This window comes from Babylonia areolata, chromosome 1 (genome assembly GCF_041734735.1).
Source record: "Babylonia areolata isolate BAREFJ2019XMU chromosome 1, ASM4173473v1, whole genome shotgun sequence".
In the NCBI taxonomy this organism is placed as follows: Eukaryota; Metazoa; Mollusca; class Gastropoda; order Neogastropoda; family Buccinidae; genus Babylonia; species Babylonia areolata.
The window spans coordinates 19,863,746-19,876,268 of NC_134876.1; the positions used below are offsets into that span (position 1 = coordinate 19,863,746).

General features: G+C 42.4%; 1 protein-coding gene across 3 annotated transcripts in view; it reads right to left on the bottom strand.

The window, feature by feature from the left end:
• Positions 1–12,523, bottom strand: part of LOC143280540 (uncharacterized) — a 68,393-nt gene that overhangs the window by 3,287 nt on the left and 52,583 nt on the right. For 2 of the 3 annotated variants that reach the window (XM_076585241.1, XM_076585232.1), the window contains 7 exons: positions 10,846–11,031; positions 7,585–7,824; positions 5,762–5,958; positions 4,987–5,163; positions 2,415–2,570; positions 1,475–1,705; positions 315–707 (listed from right to left, as the gene is read on the bottom strand). In XM_076585241.1, the coding sequence (XP_076441356.1) occupies positions 315–707; positions 1,475–1,705; positions 2,415–2,570; positions 4,987–5,163; positions 5,762–5,958; positions 7,585–7,824; positions 10,846–11,031 (1,580 nt within the window). The remainder of the gene's footprint in view (positions 1–314; positions 708–1,474; positions 1,706–2,414; positions 2,571–4,986; positions 5,164–5,761; positions 5,959–7,584; positions 7,825–10,845; positions 11,032–12,523) is intronic. The other variant, XM_076585247.1, reaches the window with a different exon arrangement.

The window sequence follows — 12,523 nt, forward strand, 5'->3', positions numbered from 1 at the left end:
CTTTTAGACAGACATTTAGTAGTGCAATGCCACATGTGGACACATCAAAGAAAGCACAAATTCGTTACACATTGTGATTTACACAATGTATGGTACAAATGAAAATCTAAGTGAGAACATCACTTGTGGACAAAGCAAAATAAGCACAGTTTCATCATACATAGCGATTTTTCTTCTTCTTCTTACTATTACCATAATCTTTATCATCATCATCATTATGATTCATCATTATCATCATCATCATCACCATTATCAACATCATCTTCGTCATCATTCGTATAATTGTCATCATTATCATTATCCTGACTACACACCTCATCAGAGTGGCCGTTGAACGTGTGCATGTGCCGCTCTGACCCCATGTCCCACAGCTTCACCGTGCCGTCAGCCGAGGCGGACACCAGGTACTTGCTGTCTTCAGAGAGGGCCACGGCCTTCACCTCGTGGGAGTGGGCGTGCTGTCCCAACCCGTCCATCAGCTGTCGACTGGGCTGGCCCGTCCGCATGCTCCAGATGACCAGCTCCCCGTTCCGCAAGCCCGTCACCGCCTCATCGTGTGGCAGCACCGCCGTGCATTCTGGGATGGCGTCCAGGCGCAGGATGGAGAGGTTGGAGACGGCGTAAGAGGTCAAGGTCATGTCGAAGATGATGAACTCGGCGAAGTTGTCGGCGCTGTTGGTGAAGCCGGCGATGACGTAGCGATTGTTCTGTGGACAGACAGACATGGACAGTTTTCAGTGTCAAGGAGGTGTCAAATCACGCAGTGATCCATATTCGCTACACTTCATCTGTTTAAAAGAAAAGAACTGAAAAAGAAAATAAAATAAATCAAGGGGACTCAAATCCAGGACCCTCAGGTTGAAAGTCCAACACAGATGCAATACTTTGGAATAGAAAAAAAAAGTCAAAGCTTACAGCAACTGTAAATCTTCAATCCCAAAATGAAACACTGACTTTCCACATGTGCCTACTGGCCCTGGGTTAATGTCCAAAAATTTAGTTTCAATTTCAAGTAGGCAGGCTTCAGAGTGTGCCAACTGATCCGTGTATGTTACACCACATCTGCCTTTTTTCTATTAAAAAAAAGGTGGATGAGGGAGGGAGTAGTGATCAGATCTTGAGAGCCTTCTAAATGCTGAAAAAAACCCCAACCCTATCAAACTAAAACAAATAAGTGTCTCTCTATGTATCTATATGACTATCTATGTATCTATGTATGTATGTGTCTATCTTTCTTTTTTCTTTCTATCTGTCTGTCTGTGTCAGTCTCTCTCTCTATGTCTGTCTGTCTGTCTGTATAATTATATACATACATACAACATCCATCCATCCATACATATATAAATCAAGGCTTATTGAGTGTAAAAGAATTGAAAGATTTCTACTTCCCTTCTCTCCATTTTCTTGTCCTTTTAATGTTGTCTGCACAATTCAATGTTTTATGTCAGCACGTACATGGAAATCTGAACCCTACCTGTGACAGAGCGAGGAAGTGGACGAAGTCGTAGTTGCCTACAGGTGCGTCGTAACGCATGTCCTTGATGGACTGGTTGCCCAGGAGATCCCACACGACCACATCGGTGCCACCACCAAACTTGTCTGTCCTGGCGATGACCACTTTGTCATTGTCGTTCATCATCGTCAATGCTGAGCACACCTCTCTCTCTGGCATGTCCATGGCTCGGCCACTGGCAAAGTCCCAGATCTGTAAATCAAAAAAAAACCAACCACACAGCTCTTCAGGTCAGTCTGTCAGAAGATGAAGGTTCGTAACCCCAACTAAATAAGGAACCCACTGACTAACACAGCGAAAATAATATAAGGTTGCAACATGTCTCTCCAGCACCTGATCTATAAACACTGAATGAAGAACTAAATATCTAGATAAATAATAAGTAAATATATAAATGCAAAAAAAACAACAACCCCAAAACAAACACCAAAAGACCCTAATTAAATACGGAACTCACTGACTAACACAGCAGAAAAAAACAAAAGGTTGCACCACGTTTCTCCTCTGGCACTGACCTACAGCAGGTAGATGTTGACAATAAACACTGAATAAAGAACTAAATATCTAGATAAATAATAAACAAGTAAATAGATGAATGCAAATAACAACAACAATTTAAAAAACCCAACTAAATAACTAACACAGCAAAAAAACAACAACAAACAAACAAACAAAAAGGCTCCACCACGTCTCTCTGGCACTGACCTGCAGCAGGTAGTTGTTGACAATAAACACTGAATAAAGAAGTAAATATCTAGATAAATAATAATAAATCCACGATAAACGTAAAAAACAACAACCCCCAAACCACAAAACTCCTACTAAATAAGGAATTCACTGACTAACACGGCAGATAACAACCCCATTAAAGGCTCCACCAGGTCCCTCCTCGGGAACTCACCTGCAGCATGTAGTTGTTGACTCCCTTGGGAACAGAGTACTGGTTGGCCTCCAGGTCAGCATTGACGGCGCCCACCAGCAGATTGTCCTGACAGGCCAGGTGCAGGTTGGTGGAGCCCACCGCCTCCCCCTGCATCACCCGCAGCAGCTCTCCGCTCTGTCGCACACACACAGTCAGCACGTGAAAGAATAATGAGGCGAGGAGAGTAAAGGATGAACAAACAGTAAGGAGTGATAACTCTCAGACACTTCCTAAAAAAAAAAAAAGGCGCTCCAGGCATCCCGCCACCTACCAAGCTCCTCGACATCAACACCAACCCTCCCAGCAAGACCGAGATCGTCAAGGCCATCAAGTCCCTCAAGTCAGGAAAGGCAGCTGGCCCAGATGGAATTCCACCTGAAGCTCTGAAGACCGACATCCAGACTTCAACTGAGATGCTGCACCCTCTCCTTTGCAAGATCTGGGAACAGGAGCGAGTGCCAAAAGACTGGAAAAGAGGACATCTTGTAAAGCTGCCAAAGAAAGGGGACCTTTCATCCTGCAACAGCTGGCGGGGAATCATGCTGTTGTCTATTCCGGGCAAGGTACTGAGCAGAATCATCCTTGAGAGACTGAAGAACGCTTTGGACAAGACACTTCGGGACGAACAAGCAGGCTTCCGACAAGATCGCTCGTGCACGGATCACATCGCAACCATGCGCATCATCATCGAGCAGTCCCTGGAGTGGCAGACCCCCCTGTACACAGTCTTCGTCGACTTTCAAAAAGCTTTTGACAGTGTCGACCGAGATGTCATCTGGAGACTGATGTACCACTATGGATTTCCACCAAAGTTTGTAACCATCATCCAGCAGATGTACGAAGACGCCACCTGTCAAGTGATCCATGATGGGAAACTGACGGAACCTTTCAGTGTGCAAACCGGCGTCCGTCAGGGTTGTTTGCTCTCACCGACCATTTTCCTGATGGTGGTTGACTGGGTCATGAGGCAGTCTACAGCAGATCGGAGGACAGGCATCCAACTTTTACTAAACAGCTGGAGGACCTAGACTTCGCAGATGACATAAGTCTTCTCTCCCACAGGCAGCAAGATGCGCAGGAGAAACTATGTCGTGTGGCAGAAGAAGCTGAGAAGACTGGACTCCAAATCAACATTGGGAAAACAGAGGTCATGAGGGTCAACAACAAGAAGCAAGATCCAGTGCAACTACACCAAGAGAACATCAAGGAGGTTGACAAGTTTGTCTACTTAGGCAGTGTTGTCAGCAAAGACGGGGGGACGGACGAAGACATCAAGAGCCGTATCAACAAAGCAAGACACGCCTTCAACACCCTTCGACCAATCTGGAGATCGACAGCCCTCTCAATCCGCAACAAGATCCGGATTTTTAACACCAACGTGAAGTCGGTTCTACTCTATGGCTCAGAGACGTGGAGAGTGACAAAGACCAGCACCCACAAGCTTCAGACATTCACCAACAGATGTCTAAGAAACATCCTGAACATCAGATGGCCAGAGGTTGTCTCCAATGAAGAACTTTGGAACATAACAAAACAGGCCCCGCTGGAGACGGAAATCAAGAAACGGAAATGGGGATGGATAGGCCATACACTACGCAAGCCTGCAACAAACATCACAAGACAGGCTCTTGATTGGAACCCTCAGGGGAAAAGGAAAGTTGGCCGTCCGAAGCAGACCTGGCGGAGAAGCATTGAGGCAGAGACAAGGACGGCCGGAATGACGTGGGCCGAACTGAAGAGGACCAGCCAGAGCCGGGTGCGTTGGAGGAGTGTTGTTGCGGCCCTATGTTCCCCACGGAATCAAGAGGAATAAGTCAAGTAAGTCAGGCTTGTCCTTAAATGAAAGAATCCGGGTTCGAATCTTGGCAGTGAATTCATGTCTACTGTATCTGGGGCTCTGTACAGGTTAAAGTTCCCATGGCTTTTTACAGCCACATTAGCAGTGAATTCATGTGTACTGTATCTGGAGTTCTGTACAGTATAAAGTTCCTATGGCTTTTTACAGCCACATTGGCAGTGAATTCATGTCTACTGTATCTGAGGCTCTGTACAGGCGGGGGCCTAATTCTCTCCTTAATTCCCAACCTAAGTCGGGTACCTATTCACACCTAAACGGGGCCTTAAATCCTGATCACTGGTGAACGCTGGACCAGAAAAAAAATCCAACACTTAACCAATTCTACCACGGCACGTCTTACATTGATTTAAAGTATTTGAAAGACAAAAGTTAAACACACATGTAAAACATGACCAAGTACTCTACAGGTTTTTCCTTGGTGATTTTTACGACATGCTGTGTTCTGAACAGTGATGCATGTGCATGCACACTTGCATGTACACAGATGCATGCACACATGTACATACAGGCATGCACACACACTCTAAAACACACGTGCAAGCTCACGTACACACCCACAAAAACACATCCATCAAAAACACACCACACAGATATAGATACACAACCACAAACACACACAACATCCCCCCGCCCCTCCACACACAAACACTGCCACACACACACACACACACACACACAGAGAATTTTTCAAACCTGCATGTCCCAGACTTGGGGTGGCCCCAGACTCGAACCTGTGACCACACTGTGCCCGTCACTGCTCATCAGACAGCAGTCCACCCTCACCTCCTCCCCCAGGGCTCCAGGGGGGATACCCACCACGTTGGCACCTGCATACCCCATCATCTGCTGCTGGCCCGACACTGTGCCAAGCTGCAACATACATAACACAGTCTTTTGAAAAAAAACATCAGTTACTTATTTAGAAAAAAAGTCTTTGAAAACACTTTGAGAATATTTTGACTAATTATCATTGTTTTTTTTGTTTTTGTTTTTAAACATAACAGTCTTGGTTGTTGTTTGTTTATAACATAACACAGTCTCTGTAAATTCTTTAAAAACAATTTCAAATCATTTTATTTTCACATTACACTGTGTGCACTTTTAAAAGAGAAGCTGCAATGAAGAAATACCTTTTTTTTGCATGTCTAATTATTTTGTATAGTCATTGATTTAGCTATTCATTCATTTATTGTTATTGAGACATTGCACAGTCTGTAAAATTCCAAAGGCTGCAAGGAATATAACATGGTCTGTGTCTTCAACAGAGAACTACATTGAGCTGGTTAGAAAATCAACAAACGACATTTTCAATAAATAAAAAAAAAACCCAGTCAACTCAAAACTTTGGAACATTTCTTTAAAAAAAAAAGTGTATGCTCAATCTCATTGAAAATCAACAACATCTTTTAACAATAATGTACAAAACAGTCAACTACAGAATATTCAAAAAAGCAATAGATATACTCACCGTCTTCATGGAATAGTTGTAACTGGACTGCATGGTATTGTATCCTGTCATGGACCCTCCACTCACGGAACCTCCTCTGCTCACAGAGCCCCCTCGTGGGGGGTTGAGTGTGTTGGTATACCCTCCTGTTATAGACCCTCCGCTCACAGACCCTCCTCTGGTGCTCAGTGTGTTGCTTTGATACGGTGGATGAATACCTGTCAAGAACCAGCAGCACTAATGGGTGTGTTGCTTTGATACAGTGGGTGACCTGTCAAGAACCAGCAGCACTAATGGGTGTGTTGCTTTGATACAGTGGGTGACCTGTCAAGAACCAGCAGCACTAATGGGTGTGTTGCTTTGATACGGTGGATGAATAATACCTGTCAAGAACCAGCAGCACTAATGGGTGTGTTGCTTTGATACGGTGGGTGAATACCTGTCAAGAACCAGCAGCACTAATGGGTGTGTTGCTTTGATACGGTGGGTGAATAATACCTGTCAAGAACCAGCAGCACTAATGGGTGTGTTGCTTTGATACGGTGGGTGAATACCTGTCAAGAACCAGCAGCACTAATGGGTGTGTTGCTTTGATATGGTGGATGAATAATACCTGACAAGAACCAGCAGCACTAATGGGTGTGTTGCTTTGATACGGTGGGTGAATACCTGTCAAGAACCAGCAGCACTAATGGGTGTGTTGCTTTGATACAGTGGATGAATAATACCTGTCAAGAACCAGCAGCACTGATGGGTGTGTTGCTTTGATACGGTGGGTGAATACCTGTCAAGAGCCAGCAGTACTAATGGGTGTGTTGCTTTGATACAGTGGGTGAATACCTGTCAAGAACCAGCAGCACTAATGGGTGTGTTGCTTTGATACGGTGGGTGAATACCTGTCAAGAACCAGCAGCACTAATGGGTGCGGTGGTCAAACATCTAGAGCATTGGATTCTCATCCCGGTCTTGGCGCACTTGCTGGATTAAGGGTGGAGACTTTTCAGATCTCCCAGGTCAATGTATGAGCAGACCTGCTAGAGCCTGAACCTCCCTATGTGTGTATACAAATACAGAAGATCAAATACGCATGTTAAAAGATCCTGTAATCCATGCCATCGTTCTGTGTGCTATGGAAACAAGAACAAACCCAGCATGTACATCTGCGAAAATGGAGCATGGCTGCCTGCATGGTGAAGCAATGATGTGGTAAAAACATACAAATAAAAACTCACTCGTACATTGAGTTAACGTGGGAGTTGCACCCCACAATTGTGCCCACGCACACACACACACACACACACACACACAAAACCCCCAACAAAAACGAGCAGCATGGAATATAATGTGTTTCGCTGTTTCTGTCAGCTCACAGGCACCCCTACCTGGTTACAAGGAATGGATATTCAGTCTTTTGGATCCTAGTTTCAGTTATCAAAGGCAACACATTTCAACAAAGTGTTTGCAATGTGTTGTTGACCTTGCACATTCGTCTTGCAAGTGGGTTCTGATCACATTACTTAGATCACTACTACCAACATTTATTTACAAATAATTTGAATGCACTCTTTGTCTTTTTGCTTATACTTACACTGAGAGTAACCTGACTTTACTTTGCTCTCTTTTATGTATGCACATTCATTTATTTTCTGTGCGTCCATTGCATTATGAAAAAAAAGCAAAAAAAAAAAAGCATATTTGTGAAGCGCATGAACGACATGGTATCTGTGGCTCTCTATGCTCTTGGCAAGCCTGAAAGTGGCTCACGACAAAGCAAGGGAGTATCCTCAGCCACGTGTGGCAAATCAAAGTGTTCACGATTAAAAGTTTCCTCCCCTCCCACTCACCTGTCACAAGATCGTAGTCAGCAGTGGTGCTCTCCCCTGGTGCTGCTCCTCCTTCGAAATGATACGATGCCATAGAAACAGGGGACAGAACTGCGCCCCCATCTATCCCATCCACACTGCCGCCGATTGACCTCATCTGGCTCGAGGAGTCCTGGAACTGGCCAGAGTAGGCTCCCATGGATGCGGCCGTTGCTGTGGAGCCAAGCTGAACTCGAGCTGGCTGTGTGCCGATGGCAGTGCCTGAAAGATGTGGAAAAGCAATGGGGTGACGAAAAGGCCGAGTCAGCAAAGAGAGAAGAGTTGAACAGTAGTAAGCTGAGTGTTTATCCCCCTTGACTGCTGAGTTTCAGTTTCAGTTTCTCAAGGAGGCGTCACTGCGTTCAGATAAATCCATATACGCTTCATCACATCTGCTAGGCAGATGCCTACACGGGACCTCGGTTTATTGTCTCATCCAGAAGACTAGACGCTCAGTTTGATTTTCCAGATAAACTTGGAGAAAGGGCGAGGGCAGGATTCGAACCCACACCCTCACGGACTCTGTATTAGCAGCTGAGTGTCTTGACCATTCTGCCACCTTCCTCCCTGACACCAAGCCCACTGACTGCTGAACCTTGGTGAAACGAAACCCATGTGGAATCAATTTAAAGCACAAGAACTGCTTCTTTTGTGCTCATGAATAGTGCAACTGATTTTACCGAACAAAAGTAATGTGATCCCTTGATGACCTGTAACCTCAGTCTGACCTCAGTTTGGCATCAGCCCTTCACTGTCGAGCGTACATATCAGCGGCAGGCGGGGGGTTAAGTAGGGTTAACATTCCATGCAAACTACAGGGGCTGACAAACAATATCCTTGTTTTATCTTTATAGAACCATGCAAACTACAGGGGCCGACTAACAATATCCTTGTTTTATCTTTATAGAACCATGCAAACTACAGAGGCTGACAAACAATATCCTTGTTTTATCTTTATAGAACCATGCAAACTACAGGAGCCGACTAACAATATCCTTGTTTTATCTTTATAGAACCATGCAAACTACAGAAGATGAATATCAATATCCTTGTTTTATCTTTATAGAACCATGCAAACTATAGAAGACAGTGAATATCAATATCCTTGTTATATCTTTATAGAACCAACAAACTACAGAGGCTGATTATATCCTTGTTTTATCTATATAGAACCATGCAACTGCAGAGGGGACTAATAATATTCAGTTCTATCTTCATACAACCACGTTGGGTGACTAATACTATTCAGTTTTGTTTTAAAGAACCATGCAAAGTGAAGAGTGTGACTAACAATATCCAGTTTCATCTTTACTGAACCATGCAAACTACAGATGATGAAAATGTCCTCAACAAAGAATGAAACATCCCAGCAGAAACTTGTGAATGCATAACATATTCAATGTTTTTGCAAACAAACAACCAAGAAAAAAAATGCAGAACTAATCACAAAGCTGCAACTCTAATGTTAATCATGTAAACTAAAATGAATTATTTTCTAGTAAAAAGGCTTTAATGATACAGCACTATGAAGACACTAACAAAACAAAACAAAAACCAGCCACCCAAAAATGAAACAAATCCCAACCAAACATTGCTATTTTGAAGAATCATTATTTCACGCTAAGATGAATGATCATATCATCATCATGGAAGTAATGCATAAGCATAAACGAACATTTTTTTCCCAAAGGAAACATATAAAACTATGCAGGAGTATGCCCAGGCACATAAAAAAAATATACAGAGAATGTGTAAACAGCAGGGCATTATACGTAACTACTCAACACCCACAGAGAAACATCAATTTTACAAACATCAACATAATTTCTAAGTCCAATACCAAAGCAACTAATGAATACCAATTTATCACCTGTTTTACAAAAATAAACATAATGTCTAAGTCAAAAATCAAAGCAAAACAAAGCAACTAACAAATACCAAGTTATCATTTTCACAAACACAAACATAATATCTAAGTCCAAAAATCAAAGCAACTAATGAATACCAATCTATCATTTATTTCACAAACACAAACGTAACAGATAAATCCACAAACAAAGAAGCAACTATGGCTGCAGTTGAAGCACAAGAGATAAGGAAACCAAGGTTTGGAATAAATGCAAATGAAACTGAAAGTTTTATAATAAAACAAAAATCAGAACATGGAACGGAACGGAATGAATGCAAATGAAACTGAAAGTTTTATAATAAAACAAAAATCAGAACATGGAACGGAATGAATGCAAATGGATGCTTTAAAGAATATGAAAAAAAGCAAGCAAACTACTTGAACTCAATTGTAACAAAACTGGAAATAAGCAAACGAGGCAGTAACTTTAATTTGAGGTAGTTTAAGCAAACAAAAAGCCTATAACAATAGTTTTTGGATACACTGATAATGGTTTGTGTATGAAAATCAACCTATGACCGAAGTCCAGCAGTTTAGTAATGACAAAAAACAGCAAACGTTAGAAGAATAAGCTTGGTTTTGATGAAAGAAACAAGTGTGAAGTTTTGGAACAATGACTGCAACAGCATGCCTCCGTAATAAATATTTGAATGATTAAAAAAAAAATTATGATTATCTGATGCTCAGTTCAGAAAAAAAGAGCAACAAAAGAACAAAACAGTTCCATGCTTGTTCTATTTCTTTTTGGGCATAAACATTCACATTATCATTTTTTAAACACTTGTTCAAACTTGAACAAAGTCATGTTACACTTGTTCAAGCAGTATGAAATTTATTTTCCTTTTATGCATTTTCAAAAATTTTAAACATTTTTGAGCACTGAAAAGATTAACTAGACCTGTGTTTTGTTTTTCTTGTGCAGATGCTACCAATCCATATATATATATATATATATTTCAAATTAATGTTTGCATTTTCAATTAACAGACCAATGTATTAAGATCTTAGTTTTCATTCCTTGTTCTCCTTTTTTAATTTAAAGAAAAAAGAAAAAAAAAGAAAAAAAGATCTGGTTTTTCAAAAAATGAAAAAATGAAAGGATAGTGTAAACTGCTTAAATTTTTTTTTTCATTTCTTGGGATTTCATGTTTTCTTATAAAATTATATCTTTAAAGAGGTGATAAGAAAAAAAAAAGCTGCACAACCGCTTTAGATTATTTTCTCTTTTATGTTTTAATTTCTTCCCCTACGCACAATCCTGTTTCATTTCCTTATCCTGGTGCGTCCAAGGCCGCCTCAGCTGCTGCATTTAACAGGGCTTCCAGTCACTTCACCTTTGTTGGAGAAAGTGCCCGTGGCACGCAGAGTAGCCGTGTCAAACCGCTCACCTCCACCACCACCTGCCAGCGCCGCATTGGAGGACGACAGGTAGTAGTTGGAGAAGGCCGTGCCCCCTGCCCCAGCTTTGGCGCCGGCGCCGTTCAAACCAGCGCCCTCTCCCATGCCTGTGATGGCGCCACCTGTCAGTGAGGGGACAAGACAAGACAAATTCTTTATTATCGAGGATAATAGATAAGCACTGGCGCGCTTTTTTTTTTTTCCAATCCAGTCCCCGCACTGAAACAGGGTCTACATTACACAAAACTACATTATATATGTCATTGCATGCACTACACAATGCTACTTAAAGTCATAGAATGCGAATACTATACTACATAAAGGCATAAGCGTGGTAAAAATATCACACACACACACACACACACACACACACACACACACACACACACACAGAGGCACACGCATGGTATTAATAATCGACATATAAAAAAACAAACAACAACCCCCCCCCAAAAAAACACCCACTAGAACACACACACACACGCAAAAACCCCCAATAGAACACACACACACACACACACACTCTCTCTCTCCCCCCCTCTCTCTCGCACATGCACACTTACACACACATAAGCATACATAATACTGTACTAATGTGAATATAAAACAGTAAGTCTAATAAAAATACACATAGCAATAACAGGGGGTGGGGGAGGGGGGGGGGAGAAGTGAAGAGTGTGGTGATTAGAACTGGGTACAGGATCGGATATCGCTTTGCTTTTTTAAGAACATTAAAGATCTTATTTAAAAATTTACAGCAGATGTGGTGTATTGTATATGGATCTGTCCGCACGCTTTGACAAGTCTTTGAAACATATACTGGAAACTTGGAATTCCAAACTGGTTTGTTTGTTAGGTCAGTACTGGTGTTTTAAACGTGGTATTTTCATACAAGTACATGCCACAACTTTTCTACAAAAGCACGCATTCATTTGTTCTGATGCTTCACTAGCTCCCTAAACCCCCCCCCTCACCCCCCTCCACACGCACAGACACACACACACACACAATGAAGGGGATTTCAGCAACCTTACTTCCAATTCAAGAGAGAGAGAGAGAGAGAGAGAGAGAGAGAGAGAGTGTGTGTGACTGCTTTTTTTTACCCCCTTAACGGATGTTGTGCATCTGATATGAATCAGTCCGCACACATTTTGACAACCTCCTTGACACTCACAGAACTGAATTCTTTTTGCTCCAGTATCAACATTCTGTGAAAAAACCACAACTTTGTATTAAATCAAAAAGAACATGTGAACACGGAAGCTGGAAGAGCCCACAATGTGGAGTGATGGCCCAGAGGTAACGCGTCCGCCCAGGAAGCGAAAGAATCTGAGCGCACTGGTTCGAATTACGGCTCAGCCGCCGATATTTTCTCCGCCTCCACTAGACCTTGAGTGGTGGTCTGGACGCTAGTCATTCGGATGAGACGATAAACCGAGGTCCCGTGTGCAGCATGCACTTAGCGCAGGTAAAAGAACCCACGGCAACAAAAGGGTTGTTCCTGGCAAAATTCTGTAGAAAAATCCACTTCAATAGGAAAGACAAATAAAAACTGTACGCAGGAAAAAATACACACACACAAAAAAATGTGGCGCTGTAGTGTAGCGACGCGCT